Source organism: Aethalodelphis obliquidens, unplaced genomic scaffold (assembly GCF_003676395.1).
Source record: "Aethalodelphis obliquidens isolate GAN/ISIS:26980383/991018 unplaced genomic scaffold, ASM367639v1 scaffold3, whole genome shotgun sequence".
Taxonomy (NCBI): Eukaryota; Metazoa; Chordata; class Mammalia; order Artiodactyla; family Delphinidae; genus Aethalodelphis; species Aethalodelphis obliquidens.
This window is the reverse complement of record NW_020837947.1, coordinates 30,705,697-30,720,064: the sequence shown is the minus strand read 5'-3', so window position 1 is coordinate 30,720,064 and position 14,368 is coordinate 30,705,697. Positions and strand designations below refer to the sequence as shown.

General features: G+C 39.2%; 1 protein-coding gene across 1 annotated transcript; it reads left to right on the top strand.

Moving 5' to 3' along the window:
• The first annotated feature begins 1,772 nt into the window (after positions 1-1,772).
• On the top strand, positions 1,773-14,365 carry ARG1 (arginase 1). The gene is made up of 8 exons (XM_027086383.1): positions 1,773-2,097; positions 6,619-6,691; positions 9,070-9,244; positions 11,100-11,259; positions 12,486-12,580; positions 12,918-13,022; positions 13,239-13,375; positions 13,622-14,365. Exons 1-8 carry the CDS (start codon positions 2,041-2,043, stop codon positions 13,786-13,788), a joined length of 969 nt encoding a protein of 322 aa, XP_026942184.1. The 5' UTR covers positions 1,773-2,040; the 3' UTR covers positions 13,789-14,365.
• The last annotated feature ends 3 nt before the right edge of the window (positions 14,366-14,368 follow it).

Sequence of the window (14,368 nt, the reverse complement as noted above, 5' to 3'; positions counted from 1 at the left end):
AGAATCACATAGTTAAGGAGGCCATAGGGAAGCCAGAAGATGTTTCGAAGGGAATGACCAAGTTGATGACCTGAAGGAGAGTGGCCATCATGTAATAGAAGAAACTGGTGAGGTATTTGGGGATATACAGGCTAAACAATAGAGAATGCAAGAAGTACATGAAGCCGAGGGATAGTGTGTTTTACTTGGATTGAAGGGTTGTAATCACCGGGTCAAGTAATAGGAAGGCAAACTCAGCTTGATATAGAAGGAACTTTCAGATGTTAGAGTAAAAATAATACACCCACAATGAAACCTGAAAGATATCAAATCTCTATGGACTCATCTACAAATTTAGTAAAAATCCTAGCAGGATTCTTTTTAAGGAACCCATCAACTTATTCTGAATATGTAGATGAACAGAGGCTCATAAATAGCTAAATCAGTTTTGAAAAAGAAGAGCAAAATGTTACTATTAACCGAAGAATGGTAAGGTATACCATAAAGCCAGGATAATCAAAGAGTGTGGACCTGGTACAGCCACAGGTAAATAGGCCAATGGATCAGAAGAAAGAGCCCATGTGTCTAGGGGAACTTGGTACACGAGGGAAATATCACTCGAATCCATGAGGCAAAATGGAAGGACGGCTCAGTGGGTGTTGTTGATGAAACTGATGGACTCTACAAGGGAAAATAGAGTTGGAAAACTTACACAATGTACAAAGATGGGTATAGATGGATTAAAGAACTAAATGTGAAACATAAACTCTAAAGCAAATAGGAGAAAATACAGACATATATATTTGTGATCTTGGAGTAGAAAGGACTTAATGAAACTTCCAAAGTGCAAAGCATAAGGAAAAAATTATTCAACTGTCCATTTCAAAAAATAAGAATCTTGAGTGATGACATATAACGTTATCAGGTTACTGACAGGTTAGAAAAAAGTTATTTGCAATGTGAAACCATAAGAGGTTAATACTTAGCTATACAAAATACCCCAAGTAAATATCTAGGATATATTGGGTTGGCCAGAAAGTTCGTTTGGGTTTTTCTATAAGATCTTACACATTGGTCTGCCAGGCACACATAGCTGACACTTCCTCTGCGTTTAGAATGTGAAGTCCAGTGGTTAGGCGGATCCAGAATGCCTACGACTGTGTCATGGCTCTTCCTCTTTGTTACATTTGGCAACCCCTCTGAACTTTAGTTGCTTCATCAGTAAAATAACACAAATAATGAGACTGGTCATAAAATTCACATAAGGATTAAATGAGATAATATAAAACAGAACAGCATCTGGCACATGATAAAAACTCAGTCGTGGCTGTTTTTGCATCTCTATTTCATTTTGATATTATGAGTCCAATAACTGTTACTTTCCCGCATATCGTATTTCCAAATTAGTATGGTAACGCTTCTGGGTTATTAATGAGGCAATTAATTTTTTCTTTAATTAATAATCAGAAAAGGAAGTCATATGCCTTCCCTGAGACTGTGCTCTGGTGGTGTATGAGGTGTGCCTCGTGGATTAACTATTAATCCCAGAGTGAAAACTGAATTCAACGTTGTAGAGCTGGAAAGGATGTGGGAGACCATCTTGCTAGTCCTAGCCCTTTCGACACAGGAGGATGCAAAGACCTGGAGGAGGTAAGTACCATGCCCTGAGTTCGCACCGCAAGAACCATAGCACTTCTTCTGTGGTTTTGATTAATTAATTATGACTAGAAAAGATAATTAGGAAATCAAAGTGGTGATTAGGAAAGATTAATGTCACCAGCTGGCTTTGTCAAATGGGTGTGAACTGTCTACATGAATGATCTCACTTAATTAGAGACCTAGACCCAGAGGACTCATAGCTATTCCAAGTATGAACTTGCTGGACTTCCACTTGACTGTTGCTTTGTTTCAGTAGGTGGAGCCACTCTCCCTCATTAGAATAAAGTAAACAGATTTAACTCAATTATAAATAGAAAAAAATATGTGCTCTCCGTCACTGAGAGTTGCACAGAGTGACGACTGCCTCGAAACCCTGGGTGCAGCGGTGAGCAGTGCTGGAGCATGAGTTCCAAGCCAAAATCCATAGGGATCATCGGAGCTCCTTTCTCAAAGGGCCAGGTGAGTAAAAACCCTGGCTTTGAAGAACTGGAATTTATGAGAAAGTTTCGAACTTCAAAATTAGTAAGGTGTTAATGTCTAGTTAGTTAAATTCCCTGATACAACCTGACCTGAAATCTATGTTTTAAAGTCCTCTCACCATTTTGCATCATTGTATAATTATGGTCACAAATCCATTTATTCTTATGGCTCCTAATCTCAGCCACAGCTAATTTTATTTAAATCTGCTGAATTTTTCCTCATAATTTTTTAAGAGAAAATATTTTTATTTGAATGGAAATAGAATATTTCTGCATTGTAGCTACTCATTTAGATTTCCGTGCTCTCGATGCTTTTGGTGTTACTGTGTATGTAGAAGGAGATAAAATTTTAAGAAAACACATTTGTTTAGTTATGTAATTAACACCTAGAAAAATTTCATAGATGGGCAGCAACCTTTAGAATTAAAAAATGTGGATAACCTAAACATTATTGATTTATCAACTTTGTGAGTGATTTATATTATTTTAGGGCTTTCATGATTCTATAAAAGTACTGATTTCATGGACTCGGTAGAGTCCCTTGTGCACCTCTCTTTGAGGGAGGAAGAAAGAAAAACAAAAAAGGAAACCCACCTGCAAGTTGACCACATTGAAAGGACAAATGAATTTATCAAACTCCCAGATTCCAAAACATGCCAGCCACACGTAAATGTACAGTATTTTTTTTTTTGCCCAGGCACACTCATTCTGGTAAATCTAATGAGATTACAGATATCTTCGACTCCTGTAAGCGTCTGTGCTAACAGAGGGGGGATGGGGAAGTACAAAAACAAAAACAAACAGAATAGAGTGTGAATTGACACCTTCCCAGGCTGATTTTTTGTGGTTGTGGTTGTTTTAAATGGGGTTTCTCAGGTGTCTTAGAACTTTCTCTTTGCCCGCTGAGCAATGTATTTCTTCTCTTAGTTTTGAACTCTTGCTTTGCACTCTGGCTTTTTTATTACAAAACAAATTGGGACAGGTCGGAGGTTAGAGATGCAAACTGCATTTGGACTGTTAGTCAATACTGCTTCACTTTCCCTGGAAATCTTCCAAAGGTCTCTCCTGAAACACAGGGACATTTTGCTGACAAAGAAGTGTTTCTTTTAATGCTGGGGGTAATTGCAAAATCCACAATGTGCTCACCTATTCTTGGGACAGGTTCTAACAAAGATAGCCCTGAAATAACTGATAAAAAAAGAAGGAAGGAAAGAAGAGAGGAGGGAGGGAGGAAGGAAGGAAGGAAGGGAGGAAACGGCTTGAATATGCTCTGACCCCTGGACCTCAGCAGAAGGCCAAATGGTGATAATAACAGCCATTCCAGGGAATAATATTTTGAAATATAGCCAGATGCATTTTCCATTCTCCATAATTCTTCCTTCCTGACTTCTACAGCTCTTCCTTATTAAAACATGGCCCGGGGCTTCCCTGGTGGCGCAGTGGTTGAGAGTCCACCTGCCGATGCAGGGGACACGGGTTCATGCCCCGGTCTGGGAAGATCCCACATGTCGCAGAGCGGCTGGGCCCGTAAGCCATGGCTGCTGAGCCTACGCGTCCGGAGCCTGTGCTCTGCAACGGGAGAGGCCACAACAGTGAGAGGCCCGCGTACTGCAAAAAAAACAACGACGACAAAAAAAAACCATGGCCCCGTGAGAATGAAGCTTATTGTCTCGTGATAGTAAGGACTCAGAGAGAGATATTTTTCTACACTAAGCCATAGCATAGAAGGGAAAAAAATGGCCAACATATAAATTTCTGTCCTCACTTAAAGGAGGTAAAATTGGATAAATAGGCAAAAGAGAGGATTAAAGGGCTAGAAGGTTGAATCTGAAAAAGGACTCCATTCCCTTGCAGGGCAGTGGTTAAGGGGAGGAGGTGGTGGCAAAGAATGAAGTCGGTATTGTATTGATTTTACTGTTGAGTTAACTAAGGCTCAGAGAGATTTGAGAACTTGCTCAAGGTCACACAGCTTTGACTGCGTAATTCCAGACAGGACTATCTGATACCAGAGCCTGTGCTCCCGACCTGCACTGGTGCATCTTTAGATCTATAGCGGATCTTAGAGTTGCAGTCAGTTAGGGAATGGAGCCCAGCTTCAAAGTCAGTAGAGCTAACAAAGAACAATGAGAAAAGACCAATCATTAGAAGCAGTTTGAATCAGACAAAAAAAAAAGCTAAAAAGTGTCACTCTGTGAAATTGATCGACTGTGATATTGTAATAAATATACAGCTGGGCCTCCATATCTGCGGGTTCTGTATCCGGAATATCTTTATGTCATTTTATGTAAGGGACTTGAGCATCCGTGCAGGGGGCAGGGGGTAGGGGGAGTAGGGGTGGGGGGATGGGGAGGTGGTGGGGTAGGGTGGGTGTCCTGGAACCAATCCCCTACAGATACTGAGGGAGGACTTTTGTATCAACTAAGGGGTGTATAAGATTTGTTGTGGTTTTTTTTTTTTTATAAATCTTAAAGTTCAGAATGGTGTTATTTTTATTTTTATTTTTTTGGCGGTAGGCAGGCCTCTCACTGTTGTGGCCTCTCCCGTTGCGGAGCACAGGCTCCGGACGCGCAGGTTCAGCGGCCATGGCTCACGGGCCCAGCCGCTCCGCGGCATGTGGGATCTTCCCAGACCGGGGCATGAACCCGTGTCCCCTGCATCGGCAGGCGGACTCTCAACCACTGCGCCACCAGGGAAGCCCCAGAATGGTGTTATTTTTAAAATTTTTATTGAAATATAGTTGATTTATAATGTTGTGTTAGTTTTGAGTGTACAGCAAAGTGATTCAGTTTTATATATGAACGTAAATTTTAAATTCTTTTCCATTATAGGTTATTACAAGATGTTGAGTATAGTTTTCTATGCTATACTGTAGGTGCTTGTTGGTTATCTATTTTATATATAGTAGTGTGTATATTTTAATCCCGAGCTCCTAATTTATCCCCTCCTCCATCTCCCCTTTGGTAATCATAAGTTTGTTTTGTATGTCTGTGAGTCTATTTCTGTTTTGTAAATAAGTTCACTTGTAAGGGGTGTATGAGATTTGTTCTAAAGTTTGAAAGGGAGAGGGAAAAAGGGCAGGGAGTTTTATCAAATTGACAATTTTTGAGCATCTACTAAGTGTCAGCTCCGTACTACAAAATACAGTGCTGGAAGTGTAGAAAAAATTGGACTGAAATCTAATAATGGAGAAAAGACAAAACAAACACAAAACCAAGGCAAAATCTGAGCCAAGCAGCACGCTGTTGGAGTTTAAAGAAGGAGAAATTGTATCTACTTGAGAGGGGGTGGGAGTCATACAAAAAAGGAGTGGAGTGAAGGAGCAAATGTGTCCATCTGAGCGTGGGGCGTCCCTGGCTGCCAGGGACAGGAATTTGACATGGAGGATTTGCCCAGCAGCCAGGGCAAGTCATCCGGTAATTTGAGTTGGGAAGAAATATCTACTTAGTTTGGTGCCGCAGCGCAATCCTGGGGATAGATCCACCTGTCTTTTGGCACACCTTCTCCCCTGGGAACACAAAGTAACCTCCTGTATTGAAAAGGCTTGTTGGAAATTAGAATCAGAGAGACACATGCAAGAACCGGTTCTTTAGATGGCTAATCTGCCAGGAGGGTGGAGAAGATTTACAGCCAGGAGGAAGCGTCTTAGCTTCCCTGATGTAAAATGAGCAAAGGTAGAATTGTGCCAACTGTGCTTAACCAGGTCAAAATACCTGAAATACCGGGTTAGTTTTGTGGTTTCGGCTCCCGGGTGATGATTTTCCCTGCTGCCTGCTTTCTCGCCAAGAGCCCTAACTTACCACCGTGAGGACCTGCAAGTAGGTCTTTCTCATGCCACGCTCTTTTTTTTTTCTTCCTTATGTTTTTACTCAAGCTGTTCCCCTGGTTTGCAAAGTTTCTCTATCACCCTATCTATTTTCCTGAACACCTACTCACCGTTGCAGAACTCAACAGAAATATCAGCCTACTCCACGCAGACTTCTCTGACACACTCTGCTCCTGGCAGAGTTAGGATCATCCTGTTTTTGTGGTTATGAATCTTGTATCTGCGTTGAAGCAAGTCTCTAAGCACTGTAATTGGGATTAAATATCCAAATCCCCTATTAGCTTGTTAGTTACTCAAAGACAGAAGCCCTCTCCTTTTAATCACTGTATCTCCATCTCTCAGAGTGCTTTTGCACAAAATATGTGTTCACTGTGCTGGTAACGCGGTGCGATGGAGAAGAGGAGATGCAAGTTTTGGAATCTAAAGAATGCGGATGTGAACTAAGGCTCTCCCACTTGTTAGGAAAGTTATATAACCTTTCTGATTCTGGATCTTCATATTTGACATAGGGGTAATTCAGTCTACCTTGCTGTGATGATTAAATGAGATCATGTAAATTCCTGACTCTGTAGGTATTCAAAAATTGATACTCTTCAGTTGATTAATGAAAAGGGTTCCTATTGTGGGCATCAGATGGTCATGATAATGTCTGAATTACTCTATTTTTTAATTGTTCAGCCACGAGGAGGGGTGGAAGAAGGCCCTACGGTATTGAGGAAGGCTGGTCTTCTTGAGAAACTTAAAGAACTAGGTAATTTGAAAAAATTAATTACTTTTTATTGAAGTATAGTTAATGTACAATATTATATGTTACATATATGTACACTATAATGCTTCACATTTTTAAAGGTTATACTCCATTTACAGTTATTATAAAATGTTGGCTTATATTTCCTGTGTTGTACACTACATCCTTGTAGCTTATTTTGTACATAATAGTTCGTACCTCTTAATCCCTTACCCCTATATTGCCCCTCCCCACTGGTAACCACTAGTTTGAACAAGGTAATTTTTAACTTGAAAGATCAGCCTGATTTTCTTCTCACTCTGAAGGAAGGACCAGGCTCCTGCTAAAAGAGAGTGTGTCTGGAGTGACATTTATACCACAGAATTGCAGCATTGGCTATAACCTTAGAAGTACAGCCTATAAAAAAAGCAGCGATGGGGAGCATGCTCAGTCAATACTGTTGGATGAATATCCTCACTCAGATCTTTTGTCTTTCCAACCAGACTCTTGCATAAGAGAATGTGTGTGTGCAAGACCTGGGGGTGGGTGGTAGGTGAGTCAGAGGAATTGAAAATGAAAAGCCAGGGGCAGCAGGAAGTACACTACTAGCAAGAGGACCCCTATTTGTGAAAGGAAAGAAAATAAAACAGTAATATAATAACAATGATAGTACCTAGTGTTTGCATGGTGTGTATATGTGTACACATATACATATACGTACATGTATATGAGCATGCAAGTGCAAAGTGACATAATTTTAAAAGTATGGGCTAAAGTCAACGTCATCTTTATATTTAGAACTCTGATGAAGTGTTGGGGAGGTTATGGAGCAGCTCGAACCCTCGTGTATTTCTGGCGGGAATGCATAATGATACAGCCACTTTGGAAAGCACTTCAGCAGTTTCTTAAATAAACATACATTTACCTCTCGACCCAGCAAATCTTCTCCTAGATAGTTACCCAAGAGAAGTCAAAACATATACTATAAACACTGCTACCCTAATGTTTGTAGCAGTATTATTTATAAAAGCCAAGAAATGGAAACGAAATGCCTATGAACCGGTGAATGGATAAACAAAAAGTGGTACATCCATACTACGGGATAGTACTCAACAGTAAAAAGGAACAGACTGCTGACATAGGCAAGAACATGGATGAATGGCAAAGACGTCATGCTGAGTGAAAGAAGCCAGACACAAAAGACTACCAACTGTGTGAAATTTCAGAACAGACCAAAGCATAGCAGGACAAAGATCAGTAGTTGCCTGAGGGTGGGGCAGGGATTGACCAGAAAGGGGCACGAGGGAATTTAGGGGGTGATGAAAATATTCTAAATCTTGATTATGGTGATGGTTGCAAGACTGTAGATATTTCTAAGACTGGTTGACCTGTACATTTAAAGTGAGTGAATTTTAGTGAATAACAATTATACCTCATAAAGCAAAAAAAAAAAAAAAAAAAAAAAGAAAAAGACCCCAAGAGAGAACAGAAGGCTTGGGGAAATGGACTAGACTAGTCCCTCTGTTAACAAGCATAATTTGGTCATATTTTATATCAGGTTGAATCTCTTGAAGGTGTTAGTGAATCATGGATACACATGGACATTTAATGACTACAGCGTACAATGACTGGTTAGTTCAGAACATTGTACTTATATCACATGAAGCTCTGTACATTGAAGCCTAAACAGGGTCTTTTAGGGAGTGACCTAGGTCCTTAGAAACTTTGGGCTAGCTGCAATTTCTTTTTTAAAGAAGTATAATAATAGAGCTTTTATTTCCTGACCTCACAAAAGCTTTAAGGCTCGTTGCTAATCATACGTTCTTATTTAATTCAGACCGTCCCACTATGAGGCAGGTACGATGGACAGAGCAGGGAGCTGAGCTGCTTCAGCTGGTGACAGATTGGACTGAAACCACGGGCTGTTAATATAGTGTGAGAAAATTTAGAAAATATTGGTGTATTTTCTTCTGGGCATAAATATATATGTATACATATTCTTTTAAAAACAATTTCTTCATTACATATACAAAACACGCTTATTGTAGTAAAGTAGACGGCACATAAACAGAGACAGAGACCAAGACAGTGATGCCACCCATTAAGAGCAAACCAGCTTATCACTGTTACACTTTCGTGTCTAGCCTAACTGGCTCGATTCAAGCAGTATCGATATTTGCAGAGAATCCAGTATACAGCAGGCACAGGTGTACAGCAAGGGTGGGATGATGCTGTCAGGCAACAGTGGACAAGGTTTTTTACCTTCACAAGTTTTTACAGCCATTCCAGACTTTTTTTTTTTTTGCAAATACACCTATTTGGTAAAATTGGAATCATCCTACAGGCTGTTTTGTAATCTCTTTTTTTACTTAGTAACCTGAAACTTTTAATTTTAATTATAGAGTGTGATGTGAAAGATTATGGGGCCCTGGCCTTTGCTGATGTCCCTAATGACAGTCCCTTTCAAATCGTGAAGAATCCAAGGTCTGTGGGAAAAGCAAGTGAACAGCTGGCTGACGTGGTGGCAGAAATCAAGAGGAACGGAAGGACCAGTCTTGTACTGGGCGGAGACCACAGGTCTTTTGTAATGATTATCTCTATGGAGTCTGGCACAAATACTGTAAAGGAAGTATCACCAAAACCATGAGAAGAGAGAAAATAAGGAAGGGAGAGCATTGATCAATATTTTATACCAAATTTTCTGTCTTTTTTCTTTTAATTTTATTGGTTACTACTTTATTTTGGAAACATAAATTTAGCTCTGTTTGAAGGCTTGCATTATCTGTATAACAGCAGAAAATACATGACATGTGAATGGATTTAGGCAAAATATTCAGGCTTACATTTCTAAACAAATGAGCACTGAGGAAATTCATAGTCAGTTTACTGTGCTTGATTACTGATAATAGAAACAGTTCATTTAGGTCAACAACTAAAGCATGCGTTTTCCCATTATAAAAGTTAATAATTGTAAAAATTTTGAAATACACACACATATATAAAAGGGAAAAAACAATGGCAGTTGTAATTCTCTAACAACCGTTTCTACTGGAATTTTGAAAATCTGGCATACTTCCTTCCTGCCATAATTTTTTCCTTGTGTATGGTTTTAACAATTGTGTATTATCCTGTTTTGTTCTTAATCTACACTACAAATTTCCTTATGTTACTTCATGATATATACAAGCATAATTGTTTACTGTTGCTTAATTTTTCATCAAGGTATGATATCACTATATATATCCATATTTTCAGATATTCAGATTATTTTCAAATTTTCACCACTATAAATAATGTGGCAAAGATAATTTTTGCGTGCAAGTCTTCCCATGTTTACTCTCAAGGTCCCACGATATGTTATCAGAAGAAGTATAATTAGATAAAAAGTACAAACATTACAATAGCTCTTGATGCAAGAGTCAGTTACCTCATCCCCCTCCGTTTTCTCCCCTAAAGCCAAAGAGAGTTACCAGGCCTTCTGTGACAAAACTGCCATTGAGAAACTGGAGCTCACTTTCTTTTCTAAGTGGAAAAATTTGTAAGTGGAAATTTTAAGAGTGGCAAATGGCCAAAGGAAAAGAAACCTGTAGGGAAAGACAAACATCAAGCTGAATCAATACCTGAACATCAAGAAACGACTGCTTCCACTTTGAGAATCTGAAAGTTCACGATTCTCTGGAGGATTCCTGAACATTCACAAGTGGGAGAATGCAAGCACCGCATGGCAAATCCTGATCTTTTAACTGTTGTGTAAGATATTACTTAGCATTTTCATTCCGGCAAGTTTTCTGGAGCTTGGAATGTTTGAGATGAACTTTGAGGGTTCTGGATCTGGCTAAGAGCGGGTCCTTAAATACATAGCAGGAGACTAGAAAGTTCCAGCAGAGGATCTGAGTGAGTGAGCTCCCAGGATACACTGGCTGAAGTGGATGTAAGGACTTCCGAGTGATGCTCCCCAATTGTAAAAGAATTGGATTTTAAGAAAAATGGAAGGACTCTGTCATAATTCACTTGGGAGAATTAGTATTTACCAAGAGAGATAAGAGTACAGAAAACGAGCCTGATTTAACCCTGAGAGTTGAGTGGTGTCTCATGCTAAAAAATTTCTTGTGTGGCTACTGTCTTTTCACACAGTTAATTTTTAGTTAAACTATAATTTGCAATTTTATTAGAAGGTGGTTTTGAAAAAAATTACAAATTTATTAGTAATGCCATTGAAGTGAGTAAATATAACTTGTTAGTAAATATTAAGTATAAGCTATACTTTCTCTATTGTTATCATTGTTTAATTGGCATCTCCAGTTTAAAACCTCTCAGAAATATTAGCCACTTTGACTTAAAGGAAAGTCAGGTGAGGATGTTGCATTTCTGATATGATGTACGTAATGATACTGCAAACCTGATGTCCATACAAACTTCTTTTCCTCTCAAGTTTGGCAGTTGGCAGCATCTCTGGCCATGCCAGGGTCCACCCAGATCTCTGTGTCATTTGGGTGGATGCTCACACCGACATCAACACTCCACTGACAACCACAACTGGGAACTTACATGGACAACCTGTATCTTTCCTCCTGAAGGAACTAAAGGGAAAGGTAAACAGCTGGTTGGTATTTTGTTACAAAAGAATTATCTTTAGCAGAAGTTCAGGAGGCGGAAGGGAAGTAAGAACCCCTGGGCCATCTTCTTGATTAACTTCTCAAACTTTTTTTCTGGGCAGCCAATAAGCAATGGGTGGGCGGATAGAGGTGGTGAGGCTCTGTACCTCTACCTTACTTGACAGTTTGCAAACTGACTTCATATGTAGCTTCCCTTCTGATTCTTAAACTACCCTTTTTAGTAGGTGGGGCAGAGAGGAATCCTCTATAAACAAGTTAACAGAGGTTCAGAGGTTAACAGACATACCAAATGTGCAGCAAGGACCAGAACTGGTCTCCTGGTACCTCCTCCTTCTACTACAAACCCCATAGCCTCTCATTCTTACCAAGCGTCCCCTCCACATCATAGGGCCTTTTCAAACATGGAGTTTTAAAATGAGGATTATGGTGGTTTATTATTTAACATCTTTACTGTGAGAAACATATATCTAAACCACAAGAGGAAGAACTACCTCCTCCTTGGAAACTTCTTTTCTAAAAGACGTTAAGATGAAATTCCAGAATGAGATTTAACATTGTAGTTCATAATTTTATTGATATGCTGTAGCATATCAATAAAACAATTTTTATTGATTCAACCGTAGCAAATTGGCCGTTGTGATGATACTTGGGGATCAAAACCTCCTTCATGTTAAATGTCGGCAGCAGTGTTTTCCGAACAGATGACCAAAGTGATAGGCTTGCAAAATGCGTAGCCAGCTCGTGGGAACAACCAAGCTTGGCTCCAGGACATCTGAAGATACGGTCAAACCAAAGGTCTGATCGAAAATTTCCCTTAGCCACTCTCAACCACCCTCTGGATTAAGTCTTTACTGAGAAAGAGAAGAAAAGAAGGAAGCTATGAAAGTAATGGAAGCACACTGATTTCTTTACAGAGGAGTTCCAGGAGAGCAGGGCAGAGTGGAAATGGGGCGCAGGGCAGGTAAACGCTGACAAGTGATTCAGGTTAGGTGTGGGCCACAGGGTGAAGCTGGGTAAGGCCAAAGCAAACAAGGGTAGCACAGGCAGGCCGGAACTTCTTCATTTTGTATTATATTTTAATGATTTCCCTGAGATTTATGTTCTAAACCAGACACACGCAATCTAACAAGTGTCCTTAACTTTCAATGTAAGATTTGCTCAAGAGAAGCATATATAACCCAATGGAACCATTGCAATTCTAGATTCCCGATGTCCCAGGATTCTCCTGGGTGACTCCCTGCCTATCTGCCAAAGATATTGTGTATATTGGCCTGAGAGACGTGGACCCTGGGGAACAGTAAGTTTATTCCTTGATGTGACTTATCTTCCTTTTTGTCCTTTCTCTTGCTAGGTGTGCTGGTCAAGCCGATGAGAAAAAATTATTTTCAGCACCAAGTCTATATATCTATATCTACACATATTTATATGTATACACGTACATACATATACGTGTATGTATTCAGGTGATTTTTACGTTGACTTGCTATTTAGAAATATATTGATATATACATACAGTTCACCAAACTTAAATATTTTTTTTAATCTCACCACACTGATCTTTTCTTTAAAAGGAAACAAGAGGGCATAGGGTCAGTCTCCTTATAAATTGTAGATTAATATATTCTCTTTCATAGCTACATTTTGAAAATTCTGGGAATTAAATACTTTTCAATGACTGAAGTGGATAAACTGGGAATTGGCAAGGTGATGGAAGAAACATTCAGCTATCTACTAGGAAGGTATGATACTTTGTGTGTGTGTTTGTATGTGTGTAACATAAATACTATGAAAAGGACTTGCTACTGACACTGGTCAATGTAAGTTATTAATAAAGCAAGTTAGTACAATCATGGAACTTCACTGGGTTGTTACTTTTTATAAAGTAAGAACTGTATTTTTCTATGAAATATTAAACCACCAATTTTAAACTGAATTCCTTTCCCACCTCTTAAAAGAAAGAAAAGGCCAATTCATTTGAGCTTTGATGTTGATGGACTGGACCCGTCTTTCACACCAGCTACTGGCACACCAGTCCAGGGAGGTCTGTCTTACAGAGAAGGTCTCTACATCACAGAAGAAATTTACAAAACAGGTATGTAAAAATCTGAGTGGAATAAAGAAGGAAGTGTACACCCGGCCAATATATACTGATACCTCCCAAATCTGAAGATGGAGCCCCAACAGACACTTCCTAAATGTCCATTGCATGATGCAATGACTGAAATGTTTTCAGTTATTACACCTCTTTCTATTCCCAGATAATATTTCAAGTCAGTCTGTACTAAATTAAAAATGTCAACTATTTAATAAATTACATTATTTCCATTTGTTGTTGTAGGGCTACTGTCAGGATTAGATATAATGGAAGTGAATCCATCTCTGGGGAAGACACCAGAAGAAGTAACTCGGACAGTGAACACAGCAGTAGCAATAACCTTGGCTTGCTTTGGAGCTGCTCGGGAGGGTAACCATAAGCCTACTGATTACCTTAACCCGCCTAAGTAAACATGGAAGCGTCATATAAAAATCTCACAGTTAATGACATAATTAGCAAATCGACTAGTTTAAACTTCTAGTTATCCTCCCAAAGGTTTGGTCTTTCAGAAAAATGTTTTGCCTTGGTAAAAGTTAGTACAATTAGTATAAACTGTATCAATTCCCTCTTGGTATGAAAGTCAAGATATGGAAATGCTAACTTTTGTGAAATTAAAAAGCTTATATTCCCATTTTGGCAAAAGCCTTATCGTTAGAGAAATACACATTCATTTCCAAATAAAAATATGCTGGCATTAAAAATAAACACCTATATCAGCCCCCGTACATAGAGTGGAACTCTTGATTTCAGGAGATAAAGCTACCCAACCTGAAAAGGGACCATATTTCCATGTTGTTCAAAGCTGTAATCCCTAGAAACTTCTTTTCTCTTTATCTCTTTGTAAGATTCTGTCACTGCTACACAGGTTTCTAAATACATGCAAAACACACACACACAGGTGAGAGTGTCAACCTGGAAAAGCAACTGATTTATTTTTAAAAACAGAGATTAAAGAATCACCACTTAAGGATGACTTTATTAAGCTTATGC

Bases quoted from the DNA above. Each gene is read 5' to 3' on its own strand.
- ARG1 (XM_027086383.1), top strand. From the start codon at position 2,041: ATGAGTTCCAAGCCAAAATCCATAGGGATCATCGGAGCTCCTTTCTCA. The intron at 9,245-11,099 runs GTCTTTTGTAAT...TTTCCTCTCAAG, and splicing joins GTACTGGGCGGAGACCACAG to TTTGGCAGTTGGCAGCATCT. The intron at 13,023-13,238 runs GTATGATACTTT...ACCTCTTAAAAG, and splicing joins TTCAGCTATCTACTAGGAAG to AAAGAAAAGGCCAATTCATT.